Below are 15,898 nucleotides of genomic sequence, written 5' to 3' on the forward strand. Positions count from 1 at the left end.
TTTTTGGTGCAAAGTGATTTAGAACAGAGTGATAGGCCTCTAATTTTGATGTCTGAAACTTTTAGCTCATCATACAAATGTCTGCTCGCAGGCGAGGATTGGTAACAACCTTTATGACTTTGTTGCATGCAGTGGTTCCTATAAAATTCACAAAGAACATTCTTTAAAAAGAAAGGTTCCATGTATAAACACAACCAACAATTAATTTTCATGCCAATGACATGGCAGAGGCTAATTTGATGGTACACAACAAACTGTGTAGAATGTTCTCTTACCAGGTTTTAACCATTTCCTTTTCTCAGTCTGTCCTATCGCAGCATGCTCACAATTAGGAAATAAATCTCCATGTCCTGTGTGCTTGTCTTAAATGTTTCCTGCGAGAGAAGTCCATTTAGCCAACATTACATTTCCATCACTCGTATTAGTTGACGTTGCACACTAGTAGAGATGATTAACAATACTGCGTATCCATGGTCTTCTTGGTTTCCCACACACTAATTTTGCTGCTGCATCAAGTTTTTTCTTTATTCCTGCCAAAAATGTATATACAAAGAATACCAAATTTTTAGACCTAATTTACAAATAAAGACAGTGGCAGCTCTACAGAGTGGGGAGGGGATGTAAATCATTTTTAACTACTACTTGACAGTGATTTTTTTTTGGGGGGGGGGAGGGGTTGAGTAACTTTTGGAGGGACATGCGCACCTCCTACCTGCAGATTCACCACCGGTAATCAGGTCCCCCCCGTCGGACAAATCCCACTTCTGTATACAGAACAGAAACATACCCTTCGCTATGTGCCAGTTGTCGAACTTGTGGTCTACTTCAGGCAAATTCTCTCTCACCCACTTCTTGATAGCTGTATGACGATCTGTAACCAACAAGTCAATCTTCACTCCACTGTCTTCGATAGCTGTATGACGATCTGTAATCAACAAGTCAATCTTCACTCCACTGTCTTTGAGATTCTTCACTGCTCTTTTAAGGCCTTCTTTCTCCATGGCATGGCTTGAACTAACTTCATTAGACTAAAGATAGAAAATAAATTTGCTACATGTTGGAAATATTAATATTCATCTTTGCACAATGTGAAAGTAGTATATTCAATGAAGAATTTTATAAAAAATAAATTGAAAATGGGAAAGCTCCCAAAATTATGAATTTTATTATTTTAATTATTCACCTGCACAAGTTGAACATCAAGGATTTTCCCACTATTGAGCTCCATTAGTGTATAACAGCCATATTTTGCTGAGTGACTGGGTGAATCACACCGTCCATCACCGCCAACAACAACTTTCTGGCCTTCTTGTAATCCTTCAATCCACTTTGATTGACTATCTTTCCATAATTTCTCTATGCTCGGCAACAGAAAATTCTTTTAGTGAACAAAAAAGGTATGCGAGGATAAGCTTGCACATCTTAAATGTTTCAAAAGTCGCAATGATTTTGCAGCACATGATCCGGAAAACAGGATAGCTGCCGAAAGCAAAACATTTCCAGCTGGGGTGGATCCCATACCCTTTTGAAGTCTAAAGATGAGCAAAGTTGGCGCATGCGACAAAAAGTACTTCGGACGGAACAAACAGTACTATCTGTCTGTGCACTGCACATTGGACAGTTCCAAAAGGCTGCAAGAAGCTGGTCTTCATAAACAAGAAACTTTCGTCCTTTGTAGAGGTCACCCTGCACATAGTCTCTGTAGAAAACGAAAAATAGAAACAATGGTAATTTATTTTAAAAACTAATAACATTATAAAATATGATTTAACAATAACAAACGTCAATTAAATGTTGAATTGTCACACAACAATAAAAACAAAATACAACTTACACATTTCCTTCATTGTACACCTCAGGCTCCACATCAATATCCTCCGATGGATCATAATCTGGGTCATTGGGATCGTCCTCTGTGTCATTGTTAACGTCATCATCCTCATCCTCTGCCTCCTTCTCTGTGTTGCTTTCTGTGTCGTTATCAGTGTCATCCTCGGTGTCGCTTTCTGTGTCATTATCAGTGTCGTCCTCAGTTTCATCCTCTGTATTATTGTCTTCTATACCTATAGCAAAACCACTTTCATTATGTTGCTTCTCTGGAAATATCTGCATACCTAAAACAAACATAAACAAAACAGTGATAAACCAATGTTTAGTGCATACATTTTATTGACACACAAGTATTGTAAACAAACATTTCAATGAATAAAAAAAAAAGAAATTCAAGGGTCTAAATGCTTTTACATATATCTATCCAAGCAAATGACACTTTTACCAATAAACATTTTATTAATCGTTATTATGGTGTAGAGATATTAAATAAATACTGTACCTTTGTCTGCCATTTTTGTCTGAAATTGCACACTGAAATCTGCTGTCTTTGTCCTCTTTCTATTCTTTTGACAGCATCCACAGTGAACTGGTTCTAAAGGGTCAGTCTGGAAAAATGTACCATATTTGTATATGTTTTTTTAATGACGAGAACAAATACAGCATACAAAAAAATGTGGTTTAAAAAAAAAACATATTTTACAAGCATAAAAAAGCTTGTCTTAATTGTTCATGAATTGTCGTACTGGCTTGTTGAACTATTCATGGTTTTTTTTTTCAATAATAAACTGTAAAGTATTCGCTGAGAATATTAAATGTGTGACCATCTGTTCAGAATACAGTAGCTGTAGTGTGGCTATACATAAACCAACCTGAACCTGTACCTCATTTGTAGCAGGAGTCATTGGTTCAGCTGCTGGTTGTTCTTCACTGTTAATAAAAATCTCCTGCAACACCTGTACAAAAAAAGATTTGACTTTTTGTATTCTCATAAATTAATTTTTTACCGATATAAAAGTATTTAGGTCATTGAAACTTTATTCACGATAATACTTGTTCAAGCAAAAATGTTAAATTTTGTCACCCTTGAGTTTACATAAATTTGTGATATACTGTAGTGATATAATTTATAAAACCAATTGAGGAGAACTATTTGTTTTAAAGGCCCGATATTAATTAGGCCATATGTATATCTAAATTTACCCCAGGTTACAATGAAACTATTAACCAGATCAACATAGTCATACAAACGGTGGTGGTAGACAACACACTATCGTATATTTTAATTTTGAAAACAAAACGACGAATACAAATTAATTAATTTATATTAAAACATGTTTGACTAAATTTATTAGTCTTATTTATACCACCGAAAATTCGAGGGAGACACAGCTTAACTCCCGAAAAATGGTCTAGGCCTAGGCCTACCTACGCGCGGGAGATTGTAAAGGAAACCAACTTACCCTGGACCGCTCCCTCTTCTCGTATGCTGTCGATCTCCGCTTTTTGTTCTCATTGCCTATCAACTGTCCTGGTCGAAGAGGTTTTTTTAAATATAGTTGGGATTACTCCCTTTGTAAGCCTTTTGATGGTGTGACCAGACAGCCCAATGCTGGTTGCCAGTAGACTCCTTGACTCAAAGTCATCGGTCGCTAAGTGCTCGCTGCACAACACAGAATGTACGGAGCCCTGAAAATTCACTCTTGTTTTTGATAGATACAAATGGGTCGCAGCTGTATCAAATTCACTCTTGTTTTAAATACAGCTGCGACCCATTTCTTTCTTAGAAATTCATCTTTCGGGAACAGATGTATACTAACATTATTCGCATGGCTGTTACTGCACCCAGCAGCCACACATTTAGGCATTGTTTTAGAACAAAGTACAGTACTGCCTTCAATGGTTGTTTATCAACAACAATGTCAATACGATACAATACGTCGAGTCAGTCAACAGAGAGCGGCTGTAAAGTTGGCACAGCGTTCACATCATATCTGTTACAGGTCAACTTGAGGTTAAATTCGGTAGGCGGGGCTTCGAAGCCAAAACTGGCTCAAAATATGCCATTAACAATCATTTTTTTGACAAAACGCAAAAATAAATAATAAAAAGGCAACAAGGTATTGATTTGTTATCATATACTTTATTCATTTATAATGATTTGAAGCAAACTTGGTTTGATCACACTTGTAATTCTTTAAATACTATTCACAAGGAATGTGACAAGTCAACAAGACATTGAAAAATTTGAAGAGGGAGGAAAGTTACCGTTTAACAAGAGGGGTAAGAGCAAATGCCAGGCTCTCATCCCTGCTGTTGATAAACTCATTAACAAATGTGCGACTGGGTTTCCTCAAGATCTTCCTAGCAGAAGGGATTCAGTGGTCAAGGGAAGCATACTTCACTATTTCCATGTTGGGTTGGAAACTGGTTCAACCACTTTCTTGTTAATGCTGGACTATCTTTATGCCGACCACATTTTGGATTTTTTTAGGAAAATGTCTGTAAACAACATGCTTGAAAGAGGAAAGTTGATGCCACTGTTAAGAGCATTGGGGCTACTTGACAAGTACCTAACTGGGTCATGGATGAGGTGGCAGGAGAAACTTTTAATATTCTTTTGATCAAGAAGTATTTACACGAGTAGTAGACAATATCAACAATACAAATGCTCAATTACTCATCCATGGATTTCAATAAACAGCTTTTGGGTACCCTTTTAAGAATGCCATGAAATTCAAAATACTTTGCGATAAAAAGCCAACTGATGACGAAAATACTAAATTCTGGATGTGTTACTTGACGTGACTTTAAAGTTAACAAGGTGAGCGAAAATGTTCTTGCTAAGTTCTTGCTCTGACAAGGAGAAACAGGCTTTGTTTATTGATGCTACTAGAGAGGCAAGAAAAGATAGGATCACTGACAGTGTCAGGCATCGAACTTTGGTATAGAAAAATAAATGATAAATTAGACAAATCACGAGAACTCGTGAAAGCACAGGAAGAAAACGGTAGAGCCTCCAAAAAAAAAGTTGTAGAAAGAAAGTTAGATAGTCGTTATGTACTCGACAGTTGGCTGCCTTTATATCTTCACTTGTCTTCAATTTGCATTCGAAGGGTACATTGCTGCATATCCAACTGTCGGGGATACAGTACCTTCATGACTACTCATACAACAGAAAAAAACGTCGCATGGAGTTAGTGAAAAATGGAGATCTAAATGAAAGAACGATGTATTTTAGCAAGTATTAACCTTTTTGTTTTAATTTAGGTCTTCTTCAAAATACGTCCTATGCCACAGCAGTTGATTTTTTTTGCCGTAAAACCAAAATAGTTTCATCCATGCCGACTTGCCTATCGGTTTAAGCATGAGCCCTGACTGAACTCTGCAGAAACGTCACATCGAACTCCGCATTGCGAGGTAAAACAAAATGTCGGAAAATTTTTCTTTGACGCATGTGCATTTGCATAAATATCTACACACACACGCACACACACATACTACACACAAACAAACAATAAAAACAAAGAAAAATGAAGAGTGATTACAATAGTTCCTATTGCATTACATGCATAGGAACTAATAAGAAAAAATTGTGGATATTTTTTTTATCTCATATGAGTCATTAATTTGCCCTTGTTTGGAATATGGTTTGCCGGTTTGGTCACCATCCTACCGGCACTGATAGACTACCGACCGGCATTGGTCTTTCAATGATTTTGTAAACTTCCGAAACATAATTAACGAAATACCTCGCTATAAAATCGTCACTCACTTCACAAACTAACACAATCAAAGTAGATTGTGTTAGTTTGTGGAATTACAGTAGCGCGCCAAAACAAGCGCGTATTGGTTGTCAAGCAATTTTGTATTCTTTACACACAAAAAGTCCTTAACAAAGACAGCGCGTATTTTTATGCGGTTTATAGATTTCACGAACTAACACAATCTACTTTGATTGTGTTTAGTTCGTGATGTGAGCGATGAAATCAAGGATATTTAAATGTAAAGGTCCTTTAAACACGAACGGCATTCAGTGTAAGAAAATAACTGTAGAAGTACACGTTCCCATGGTTACGTTAATTGTTAATTAACTGCTGTGCACTGGATAGGGCCAAACATAGATATTCGTGCACGCAGAACAAGTGACAGTACACGTCTGGAGAATGATGAAATACCTAAAGCGAATTCACAGGGCTGAGCACATGCGACAAGACCTGTTGAACTGAAGTTTAAGTTTAAAATTACTGTTTATAACAGAAAACAAATAAACACCATAGCAGATATCAACAAAGTATATTATTATCATTGTCTGAATTAAAATTACATACAAACATAATTAATATACAAGATTAACAAAGCACCGCTTCACTAAAATATACAGGGTAGGTGAACAACTCCATTTACTGAATCGCACAAGTTTGTCTGAACCACTGCCAGCCAGTCGGCCACTTTCATCATTTGACATTCTTAACATTCCTGAATTGGCGGCGTACAAAGACTGCTTCTCACAAGAGTATCGTGGGAACGTTTCATATTTAATTTACGGTTACTGGGCAACATGCTGGATAAATTGTTAAATGATCAAATTTCCAGGACATTCAAGAACAATCATAAATTTCCAGGACTTTCCAGTACTGGAAAATGCTCAATTTGTCTTTCCAGGACATTCAAGAAATTTAAGGACGCGTATGAACCCTGCCTTTTAATGATTGGAATAGTCTGCCTAAAATTGCTGTCCAGGCCCTTAACCTACAACAGTTTAAAAGAATTCTGGATAAAACATGGTGCTTAAAGCTACATTCACATCAAGCCAGGATTCCGGTCCAGAGTCCGGAGAAAAAATCGTGAGAAATGGCTTCAGTGGTAAAGAATAGAAGCGTTCACATCAAAACTAACCGGATTCCGGTACAGATTTGCTCAGGAGTCCGGATTCAGAGGAATGGCTTTGAGAGCCATCGAAAAATGAAATTGTACGTTTCTTTTATTTGGTCACCTAATAGCTTTAAGAGATGCTGATAGTATTGAAGGGGTGCAGAGGAAAGCTACTAAAATGGTTCATGATCTAGTTCATTCAAAGTATGAACAAAGACTGATCCACCTTAAATTACCCTCACTACAGTATAGGCGTCGTCGGGCTGCCCTCATTCAAGCTTTCGAAATTATCAAGGTCTAAGTTTGTGTAGGGTATTCGCCACATACAATCTTTGCATGCACGCTATAACCATGACTGTAACCCTATTGTTGACAACAGATGATGCATTATCAAGTCCTATGCCTCTGTTGTAGGAAGGAAGTTGAATCTATTTATTAATGGCATAATAATTATTATGAACAATCCCCTCTAGAAAAAAAACCCATCTTTTAGTTCCCTTTTATTGACTGGAATAGTCTGCCTGAAATTGCTGTCCAGGCCCTTAACCTGAAACAGTTTAAAAGAGTTCTGGAAAAAAACATGGTGCTTAAAGCTACTTTCACAGCAAGCCCAGATTCCGGTCCGGAGTATGGACAACAAATCGTGAGAAATGGCTTCTGCGGTAAAGAAAAAAAGCGTTCACATCAAAACTGACCGGTACGGTACAGATTTGCTTAGGAGACCGGATTCGGAAGAATGGCTTCGAAAGCCATCAGGAAAAATGAAATCATACGTTTTTTTATTCTGACCAATCAGCAGCAAGCACCATTTGACCTCTTGAAAACTTGATAGCCAAATTTTTTACGCATGCTGGATGAGTGGATCGATCAACACAAGGTAGGCTAGTTAGAAGCTATATTTTTACGTATATACTTCTTTTATTTATAACTTATAATAGCTAGTACTAGTAGGCATATAACTTCATGTCCACAATAATTGCGTCTAGACCTATCTATTGCTATGCAGCAACAGACGACAGCTGACCTAGCCTGAGTATTGCACGCCTGAGCAGGCCTAGGCCTAGCTAAGTACTGTGCTGCTATTGATTTAAATGAATTATATGAATTCGAGTCAACTCGGCCCCAAGTACTAGATAGGGTGATAAACTAATAATATTATTGATAGGGCCTAATCATCATCACTGGTTAAGAAAATTTAATGTACACCTGAGTGGTCAAGGACTACAAGGCAAGATAAGGAAGTACAAGTGGGCAGATCAATTGCAGTTTTTAAATGCCTTTGTGACTACAAGGAGGTATTAATACTTTTTATTTTGGTACATAAACAACTGTAAAGTAAACTACGGTAAAATGAGATTTATGAAATAAACTACAAGTTCTTATTAATAAATATCATTTGTTCTACATTCAACTAATACTGTAATTATAAAAAATACAAGTTACTTTTGATACAAAAAATATATTGCTACTAAACATTAATTTAATTAAGTATTGCTGTTAAATATTACCTGATTTACACTGCACTACAATAAAACAGTTAAGGAGCATGTCTATGTATAAATGCATCCATAGCCTTGCTCGAGTTTGTTTCTATAATGAAGTTGAAATGGTGTTCAACAGACTTTCACTTAAAACAAGAAATTAAGAGATCACAGATTTGCGCAATTACTAAGTGCATAGGATAAATAATTTAACATCAAGAATTTAACTTTATTTTTTTTTTGCAGAAGCACTGGAAATTTGCCATCTACTGCAGATGATAAATGTAGCACACTACTAAACAGTATTCTGGAAGGTGATGTTAACAATGAAAAAGATAACGATAATGAAAATGCTGTAGCGGGTGCATCAACAGCCAATATTGAGCCTGCTGTTATGTCATCACAAATACAAAGGGAGAAAGTTAAGAATGATGAAGTCAATTCAGCCATAATTGACTATCTTCGAATATCAATGTGCTGACTAAAACAAACATCTTAAACTGTAAATACTACCATCCAAACATTGGTATCTGCTGCTAATTAACTCTAACTAATGGCTACAAGATCGTCAAAATCTAAACAAAGCAAGCGAGAAAACTAGCGAAAATGTCTCTTCTACCGGTAAGAAAAAACTAGGCCTAAGCCCTGGCCCGGTGGACACTAGTTTCCAAGAACCAACAACAGCGTCGGCGGCAACAGAGACACTGTTGACCGAGCCATTGTCATCGCTGCTAGGCCCCCTTCAAAACCTCTTAGCCGATGATCCATAATTAATCTCGATATTAGCAACTACTGTAGTATCAGTAATCATCTTTTGTCTTCGTCAGAACTGTTTGACAAAATTATCACTTAGGCTATTTGTAACAAGAAACACTAATATCTGAAATTAGTAAATTATTTCAGATAAAGTCAGTGAAAATGTTTATACTAGTGTTGCGTATGAAACCCAGACAACAGCGGGCAACATTGTTGAACTGCGGAAAAAGAACAGTGTGCTGGTAGCTGAAAACTGAGCAATGAGTGAAAAAATTTGACGAACTAGAACACTACAGTAGGCGAATCTGTCTCCTGTTACACGCCATATCGGAGTTGGCCGACTCTTTAGCATTGGATATTATTACCTCCAAGGTTACTGATGAAATTGAGCTCTGTGACTTTGATCGTACACACCGACTCGGTAGGAAAAAATACCATCAACCTAAAACATCCAAGCCAAGGCCTATAATCATTAAATTCACCTCCTATCGTTCATGTTCAGATGTCTTCCGTAACAAGAGATCCCTTAAACAATCCGGCTTTCTTATAACGGAAAACTTAATACCATAAACCCAGTAATAATAAATAATAAACCGAAATCATGTTGAATCTGCCTGGTCACTCGATGGTAAAATTCACAAAAACAAGAAAAAAATCATCATCAAATCAGATCACCTATGAATCCTGTTTCGATGAGTAATTTCAGCTAAGTACTGTTCCTCTATTTCAAATTAACCTGCTAACTGTTAATAACTGCATGATCACACCAGACCAGATGAACTGAACACTGATTTTTAAAACATTTAACAATACTAAATCATAACAGCTATTATATATATTTTTATTTTATGTTAATTTCATGTTTTCCTTTATTGATTGTATAACATGATAATCGTTATTATTTCACTACTATTATTATTTGTGTATACAATGCCTTAGCATTATATATGCATATATATGAATATATTTATGTGTGTATATATATATACATTTATATATATGTATACATTTTATATATATATTTATGTATGTATATATGTATGCGTGTGTGCGTATATGCGTGTGTGCGTATATGTATGTATATGTATATATATAATAATAATAATACTAATAATAAGGAACTTGTAATTTCACTCTACAGGCTGTTTCATGCACTAGGCAATCTTCAGGAGTGAAGGGAATTTCAAATTTGACGTGTATATGTAGAGTTAGGTATACAGATAGCGATTTTTATCGATTTCTGTTGTTGTCTAATAACACGACGTCAATGAAACTGGTTTTCTAACATGTTCTGTTTTCTTTACTTAGTCGAGCGTGTCATCTGTAGATGAATCTTCGTCCAAGAAGCAGAGACGTGAATCCACTCACAGTGATGATGACTTCAGCATGCCCGGCACATCAACGCCTTTACTCCAGGTATGTCACATTTCTTTTTATAATTATGTCTTATATACTTGATGAGTTTTATCTAATGGCACGCAACTGAATTGAGAAAATTAGGATGTTAGTTTAAGTACACGTTGCATTATAAAAATCTAGGAAAACATTTTAATCCTCTGAAAGATTGTGTGTTCTGTGGAAAAATGACGTTTTACTAGTATATGGGTACGCGCAAGTAATTTTCTAATTTCACAACATCAATGCAACAGATTTCTTAACATGTATTGTTTTCTTTACTCTTATACATTCTAATGTATATATAATCGTATAACTACCATTATTATTCTTATTGTATAATTGTTAATATCATTAATATTGTATTGTATTAATTGTATTATCATTAATATTTACAATCCGGTATTTGCATCACATTAGTCGTCAGATAGCGACTGGTCACACACATCGAACAAAAAATTATTCGACAGCCCCATTGCGACAGGTGGCCAAGATTTGCCTATCAAAGGAAAATTTCTGCAGATGGAACAATTAATTAAAGTTCTACGAAATGGAGAGAAGACGCCTCTTAAACGTGTGCCAATTGAGAAAAAAGAACAATTTTATATAATCGAGAACGACGAAAATGTACAGCAAATAACAAAAAGTGTGCATGCTGTGGAGCTTGGGTCAGTGGAGCAAACAATAAGACTCTTATCAGTAAAACTCCATTGAATGAGTACACAGAAATATCATTGAAAGGTGGTGCCTACGGGTCTAATCAGCGCGCTAGCATAAATGGAGTACGATATATTGGAAGTCTACCGTGCGTATGCTAAGCATACCAAGTCGGAGCACTACAAAAGGCGGGTTTCGTGGATGTATCAATTCGGAATGGATCTCCCACAGATTGCAGTTTATGAATACATTGGAGAATTTCCAGGAAGGGCTGTGCACGGCAATGCAAAGATTCTAACATCAGAATACATTCGATTACCATTAAATGCTAATACTATGGACAATATGAAAAAGAAACAATGTATGTTCAACTAAGAGAACTGTATTATAAAAACATTATGGAAACATCTAATTTAATTGATTGTCCACGATCAAGGAAACAAGTGGAAAACATGAAATATAGATTGAAGAAAAAAAATACAGGAATGGACAATAATAAAAACAATTTTGCTGACCACGTAGTAAATTTGCAGGGTCTCTCAGAAACGCATCCTTTTGTACAACAAGTATGTTTTTCTAAATCGAAGATACCAACAATTACTTTATTTACAATTGAACAAATGAAAGACATTCAGAGATTTTGTTGTGGAGAACCCTTCAATGAAAGAACAGTTCTTGGATTTGATAAGACATTTAACTTATGTGAAGTTCACCTAACGATTGCTGTTTCCAAGAATTTAACAGTGGTAAGGAGAGACACAGCGAACACCCTATTTTTCCCGGCCCGATATTTCTCCATGGAAATTCGGATTATTCAACATTTATGACATTTTTCTCGAAACTGCATTCCCATCTGAACACTAGCCAATATTGTTCACCGATTATTGGTACGGACAACGAAAAAGCAATAATTAAAGCCATTAAATTGACATTCTCAGAGTCAAAACTTCTGTTGTGCAGACAACATCTGAAAACCAACGCCACTGATTATTTGTGCGACAAGGCTGGATCAACAAAAGACACAAGAAGTTTAATTATCAGCAGCATATTCGGTATAAGACAGACTGGCAGACACAGATAATGACATTGTGTTCACTCACAGACTTAAAATACATTCATAAAAATGTGCAGTGCAAGGTGCCCTGAATTTTTTTTAATACTTTAATTCACAAATTGTTTAGAGCAGAATTCCGGCCTTGGAATTGTTTAGTGAATATTGCAAATTTACTGTGCCAATAGATGCCTGGTGTGCCAAAAAAAAAACCTGAACAAGACGAACACATGAGGAAGTTTTTCAACCACCACGGAGGAAGATTAAGGAAAAAAATTATTATATCATCAGAAGGAAATACATTCGTTAATGGACCAGGTGTAAATGGTGGGAATAAACCAGGTCAACTGAAAAGGAAAAGAGCAGAAAAATCATGTAATAAATACATATAATACTATATGGGCCAGTGTTCTAGATATATTATATTGTATGATGACTATACATGGTTGAACATGCATTTCTTCTTTACTCATAATGTTGTCCATTTCCTTTAACAGTAGTCCAATTGTTAGAATCTTTGCATTATCGTGCACATGTATGTATATTATATTATATTTATATTTATATTATATATTTATATTTATGTTTTTATAATATACAGTAGTTATATAGTTTCTTGGTTGAACATGCATTGTTTTTGTCATATTGTCATATTATTGTCCATTGCTTTTCAAGGTAGTCGAATGTATTCTGATTCTGTGCATTATCGTGTACATGTATGAATAATATATACATAGGCCTATTATATTTTCATTAAGGTATTTATTGCACAATCATAAAACATTAAAATATATAACAGCAGTCAAACAAAGGAAAGACTGAAATTGTTATATTTACAAGGGAATTTAAAAAAAAAAATTACTATACACAATTCATAATTAGGCCTACAATTAAAATATACAATTCAAATTACAATTCCAAAATACAATTCAAAATTACTTATATAAAAAAAGGAAGTAAATATATAGGAACGTACACAAAAAAAAATTATATTCCTATTCATTCATTCGGGACCTATTCATTTGTTTATTTTCAATTAAGCGAAACAGAGTATTTAGGAAACTGTTCGAAATTATTCAGGTTAGCATATGTCTAGCAATATATACGTTAAGATTCATAGTAACAGTAATCAATTAACCAAAATGACATCAAAAAAGCACAAACAAACCACAAAATCCACAAATTCAGGACCAGACAACAACAACAACAACAAAATTACTATTGGTTTTTGATGTTTTCATTATGTAAAACCCTATTCATTTGTTTATTTTCAATTATGCGAAACGGAGCATTTTCAAATCTGTTCAATAATTATTATAAGTTTATGATATGAACCTTAATAAAGTTCATTAAGAATTCCTATTAGAGGGGATTGCAGAGTTCTTATAACGTCTGCGAGGTAGCATATGCGAGTAGCGTTCAGAATTGTATAGCGATTTTGCAAATGAAGTCAAAAGAGTTCTCCTTCTTTCAACTAAAGTGGGGATTTGGTATAGATCTAGAACTTGATCATAACTATATTGTTTAGGATAAGTAATAATTCGTAGTACTCTTTTTTGTACCCGTTCAATGTTATAACTTTGTGCTAAAGTAATACTGGTAGTCCAAACAGGGCATGCAAATTCCAGAAGTGGTCGAATATAGGTAAGATAAACAAATATAAGATCAGATTGATCCGCTCCATTTCTTTTCAGGCAGCTTATCATATAAATGCGACAAGAAGCTTTACGTATCATATTGTTAACGTGCGTGTTCCATTTTAGATCAGATTGTATTGTCACACCCAGGAGTTTGAGAGATAGGACTGGTTCAAGGGAATGATTATCCAATACAATATTATTATTATTAACAATGTCACCATTAAGGAAACTAATTGTCATGTTAACATTTCTGGGGTTTGAGTTTCATTGAGTTGTCTTTACACAATTGATTGAGGTTATTCATAAGAAATTGTAACCTACTTTGGTTAACATGATTCCGATTGACAATATCAATAATGCTGAGATCGTCCACATATTTCCATCTGTTTTCAGTTGACATGGCTGCATCGTTAATCATAGCAAGAAAAATAATTGGACCTTGCGGGACACCACACGAGACTGTAAAGCCTGGTTCACGTCGAACTTTATCTAGATATACCCGTCTTGAAACATGATACGATAATCCCCTAATTGCGTTCGATGCCCCCTATTTAGAGCCAGAAAAACAGCCAGCCAGTTTTAGGCCGTCGACGTCACACGGTCGAAAGGCTTGTTTAATAAAAGATCTACTGTATTTTACGAACATCTAGTACCAAGTGGTATTCGTTAAAAAAAAAAATGTAAACTACTGTAGAGAAGGTGTGAGTTTCCACTACCTAACCTAGCCGACCAGTATGAACCAACGACCAGTGCAGCAGCGTGTTCTATCGCCATCTAAGTGGTAGATTCTCTAGGCCCTGGCACTAGCATTTACCTTCGATAAAAAACAAATTATTTTAATCGCTAGCTAGCATTCTTCCATTTAACAAAATATTGTTTTAATTTTCATTAAAACGTATGTATACTTTATGGACCTTTCTGTCCTGTTTTGTAGTTTTTAGATCGCTCAATTGTGTTGTTTAGATGCACTTCGCGAAAATCTAGCTTCGAGGTGTCAAATAAGTTGCTGACTTCCACACACTTTTTTATTTCGTCATCGTAAACATGTGCGCTCATTTTAACGACTGGCGTTGGTGGTAGTTCGTTGAAATTGAATTAATAGCGACTATTATAGCAGAAATAGAAAAGATTGAATTGTCAATAAATAAGTACAACAAATTTATTATTAAGAAAATTATACATTATCACTTTGAAAAACGCACGCAATCGGACTTTTTAACGTTATTACTTGGTCGATGATGCAAAGGGCAAAGGTCATTGGTAATATCGACTATTCGTAAAACGGACGTTTGCTGGGTGTTTACCCAAAATATTACAAATAATTTTTGAAACCAGACTAATGAGACTACTTCGATGCTGTTGTTAGCATTGTTGAAGTACGTTGTTGCCAGCCAGAAGATGATAATGGTGGTACAATACAACAAAGCTGGCTTAGATGCCTACGTTACGTAATCGAGCCGACTTTACCGTTAAGCAAGTTAATTTACCGTTATTCTAGTAAAGTTAAGTCACTTAACTTAAGTGACTTAATTCCTTTAACTAGCTATAATTTAGTGGTTCACGTCGAACTTTTAACTAGTTAAGTGGATGTATATCTAGATAAAAGTTCGACGTGAACCAAGCTTAAGTGTGGAGGAAATTTCACCTAGGAATTTAACAGACTGTTTACGGTTAGTCAGAAAATTAGCAATGATAGGAATAATTGAGGGGTTGACATTCATTTTGATTAGCTTGCGAACTGCAATCGTGTGGTCAATAATATCGAAGGTTTTTTCAAAGTCTACCGTGCAAACATTAACAAAATGTCCAGGTTTTTCAAGTCCACATAGTATTGTGTCCAACATACTTATTAGATAGTGATTAACAGAACTGCCTTTGATATTACCAAACTACTGAGTATCAATATTGTGTTTCATATCGTCCATTACCCATTCTGCTAAGAAACCTTCAAAGATGCGAGCTAAAATTGGAGTTATAGAGATAGGTCTAAAACTTGCAAAATCTTTTGCTCGCTTTACTTTGGGGACAGGCGTAATGGATGCTATTTTCCACAAATTCAGAAAAGTTCCCTGAATTAGACAGGAGTTGAAGATAATAGTCAGCGGCTCTGCTATCTCAAATGCAAATTCTTTAATGAGTCTTAGAGGGAGGTCACTCGGGTGGCCAGCTTTAGATGTATTGAGACGACGAAGTTGAGTGTACACCTCGTTTCT

At 35.5% G+C, this 15,898-nt stretch overlaps 2 protein-coding genes across 6 annotated transcripts; one reads left to right on the top strand and one right to left on the bottom strand.

Annotated features, from left to right (window-relative positions):
• Positions 1-918: 918 nt before the first annotated feature.
• Positions 919-4,070, bottom strand: LOC117115327 (pheromone-processing carboxypeptidase KEX1-like). Of its 5 annotated transcripts, none has more exons than XM_033259072.1 (6): positions 3,294-4,070; positions 2,715-2,786; positions 2,333-2,438; positions 1,835-2,114; positions 1,184-1,699; positions 919-1,028 (listed from the first exon to the last, which is right to left on the bottom strand). In XM_033259072.1, exons 2-5 carry the CDS (start codon positions 2,733-2,735, stop codon positions 1,432-1,434), a joined length of 675 nt encoding a protein of 224 aa, XP_033114963.1. In that variant the 5' UTR covers positions 2,736-2,786; positions 3,294-4,070; the 3' UTR covers positions 919-1,028; positions 1,184-1,431. The 5 variants fall into 5 exon arrangements, with proteins under 5 accessions (XP_033114963.1, XP_033114962.1, XP_033114964.1 ...); XM_033259071.1 differs by having other exon boundaries at positions 2,703-2,786; XM_033259073.1 differs by lacking the exon at positions 2,715-2,786.
• A 3,818-nt stretch (positions 4,071-7,888) lies between these two features.
• Positions 7,889-11,051, top strand: LOC117115314. The gene is made up of 3 exons (XM_033259055.1): positions 7,889-9,363; positions 10,251-10,358; positions 10,758-11,051. Exons 1-3 carry the CDS (start codon positions 9,322-9,324, stop codon positions 11,049-11,051), a joined length of 444 nt encoding a protein of 147 aa, XP_033114946.1. The 5' UTR covers positions 7,889-9,321.
• Positions 11,052-15,898: the final 4,847 nt, after the last annotated feature.

Source organism: Anneissia japonica, unplaced genomic scaffold (genome assembly GCF_011630105.1).
Source record: "Anneissia japonica isolate Jap-2015-1 unplaced genomic scaffold, ASM1163010v1 scaffold287800_len1627635_cov199, whole genome shotgun sequence".
NCBI lineage: Eukaryota > Metazoa > Echinodermata > Crinoidea > Comatulida > Comatulidae > Anneissia > Anneissia japonica.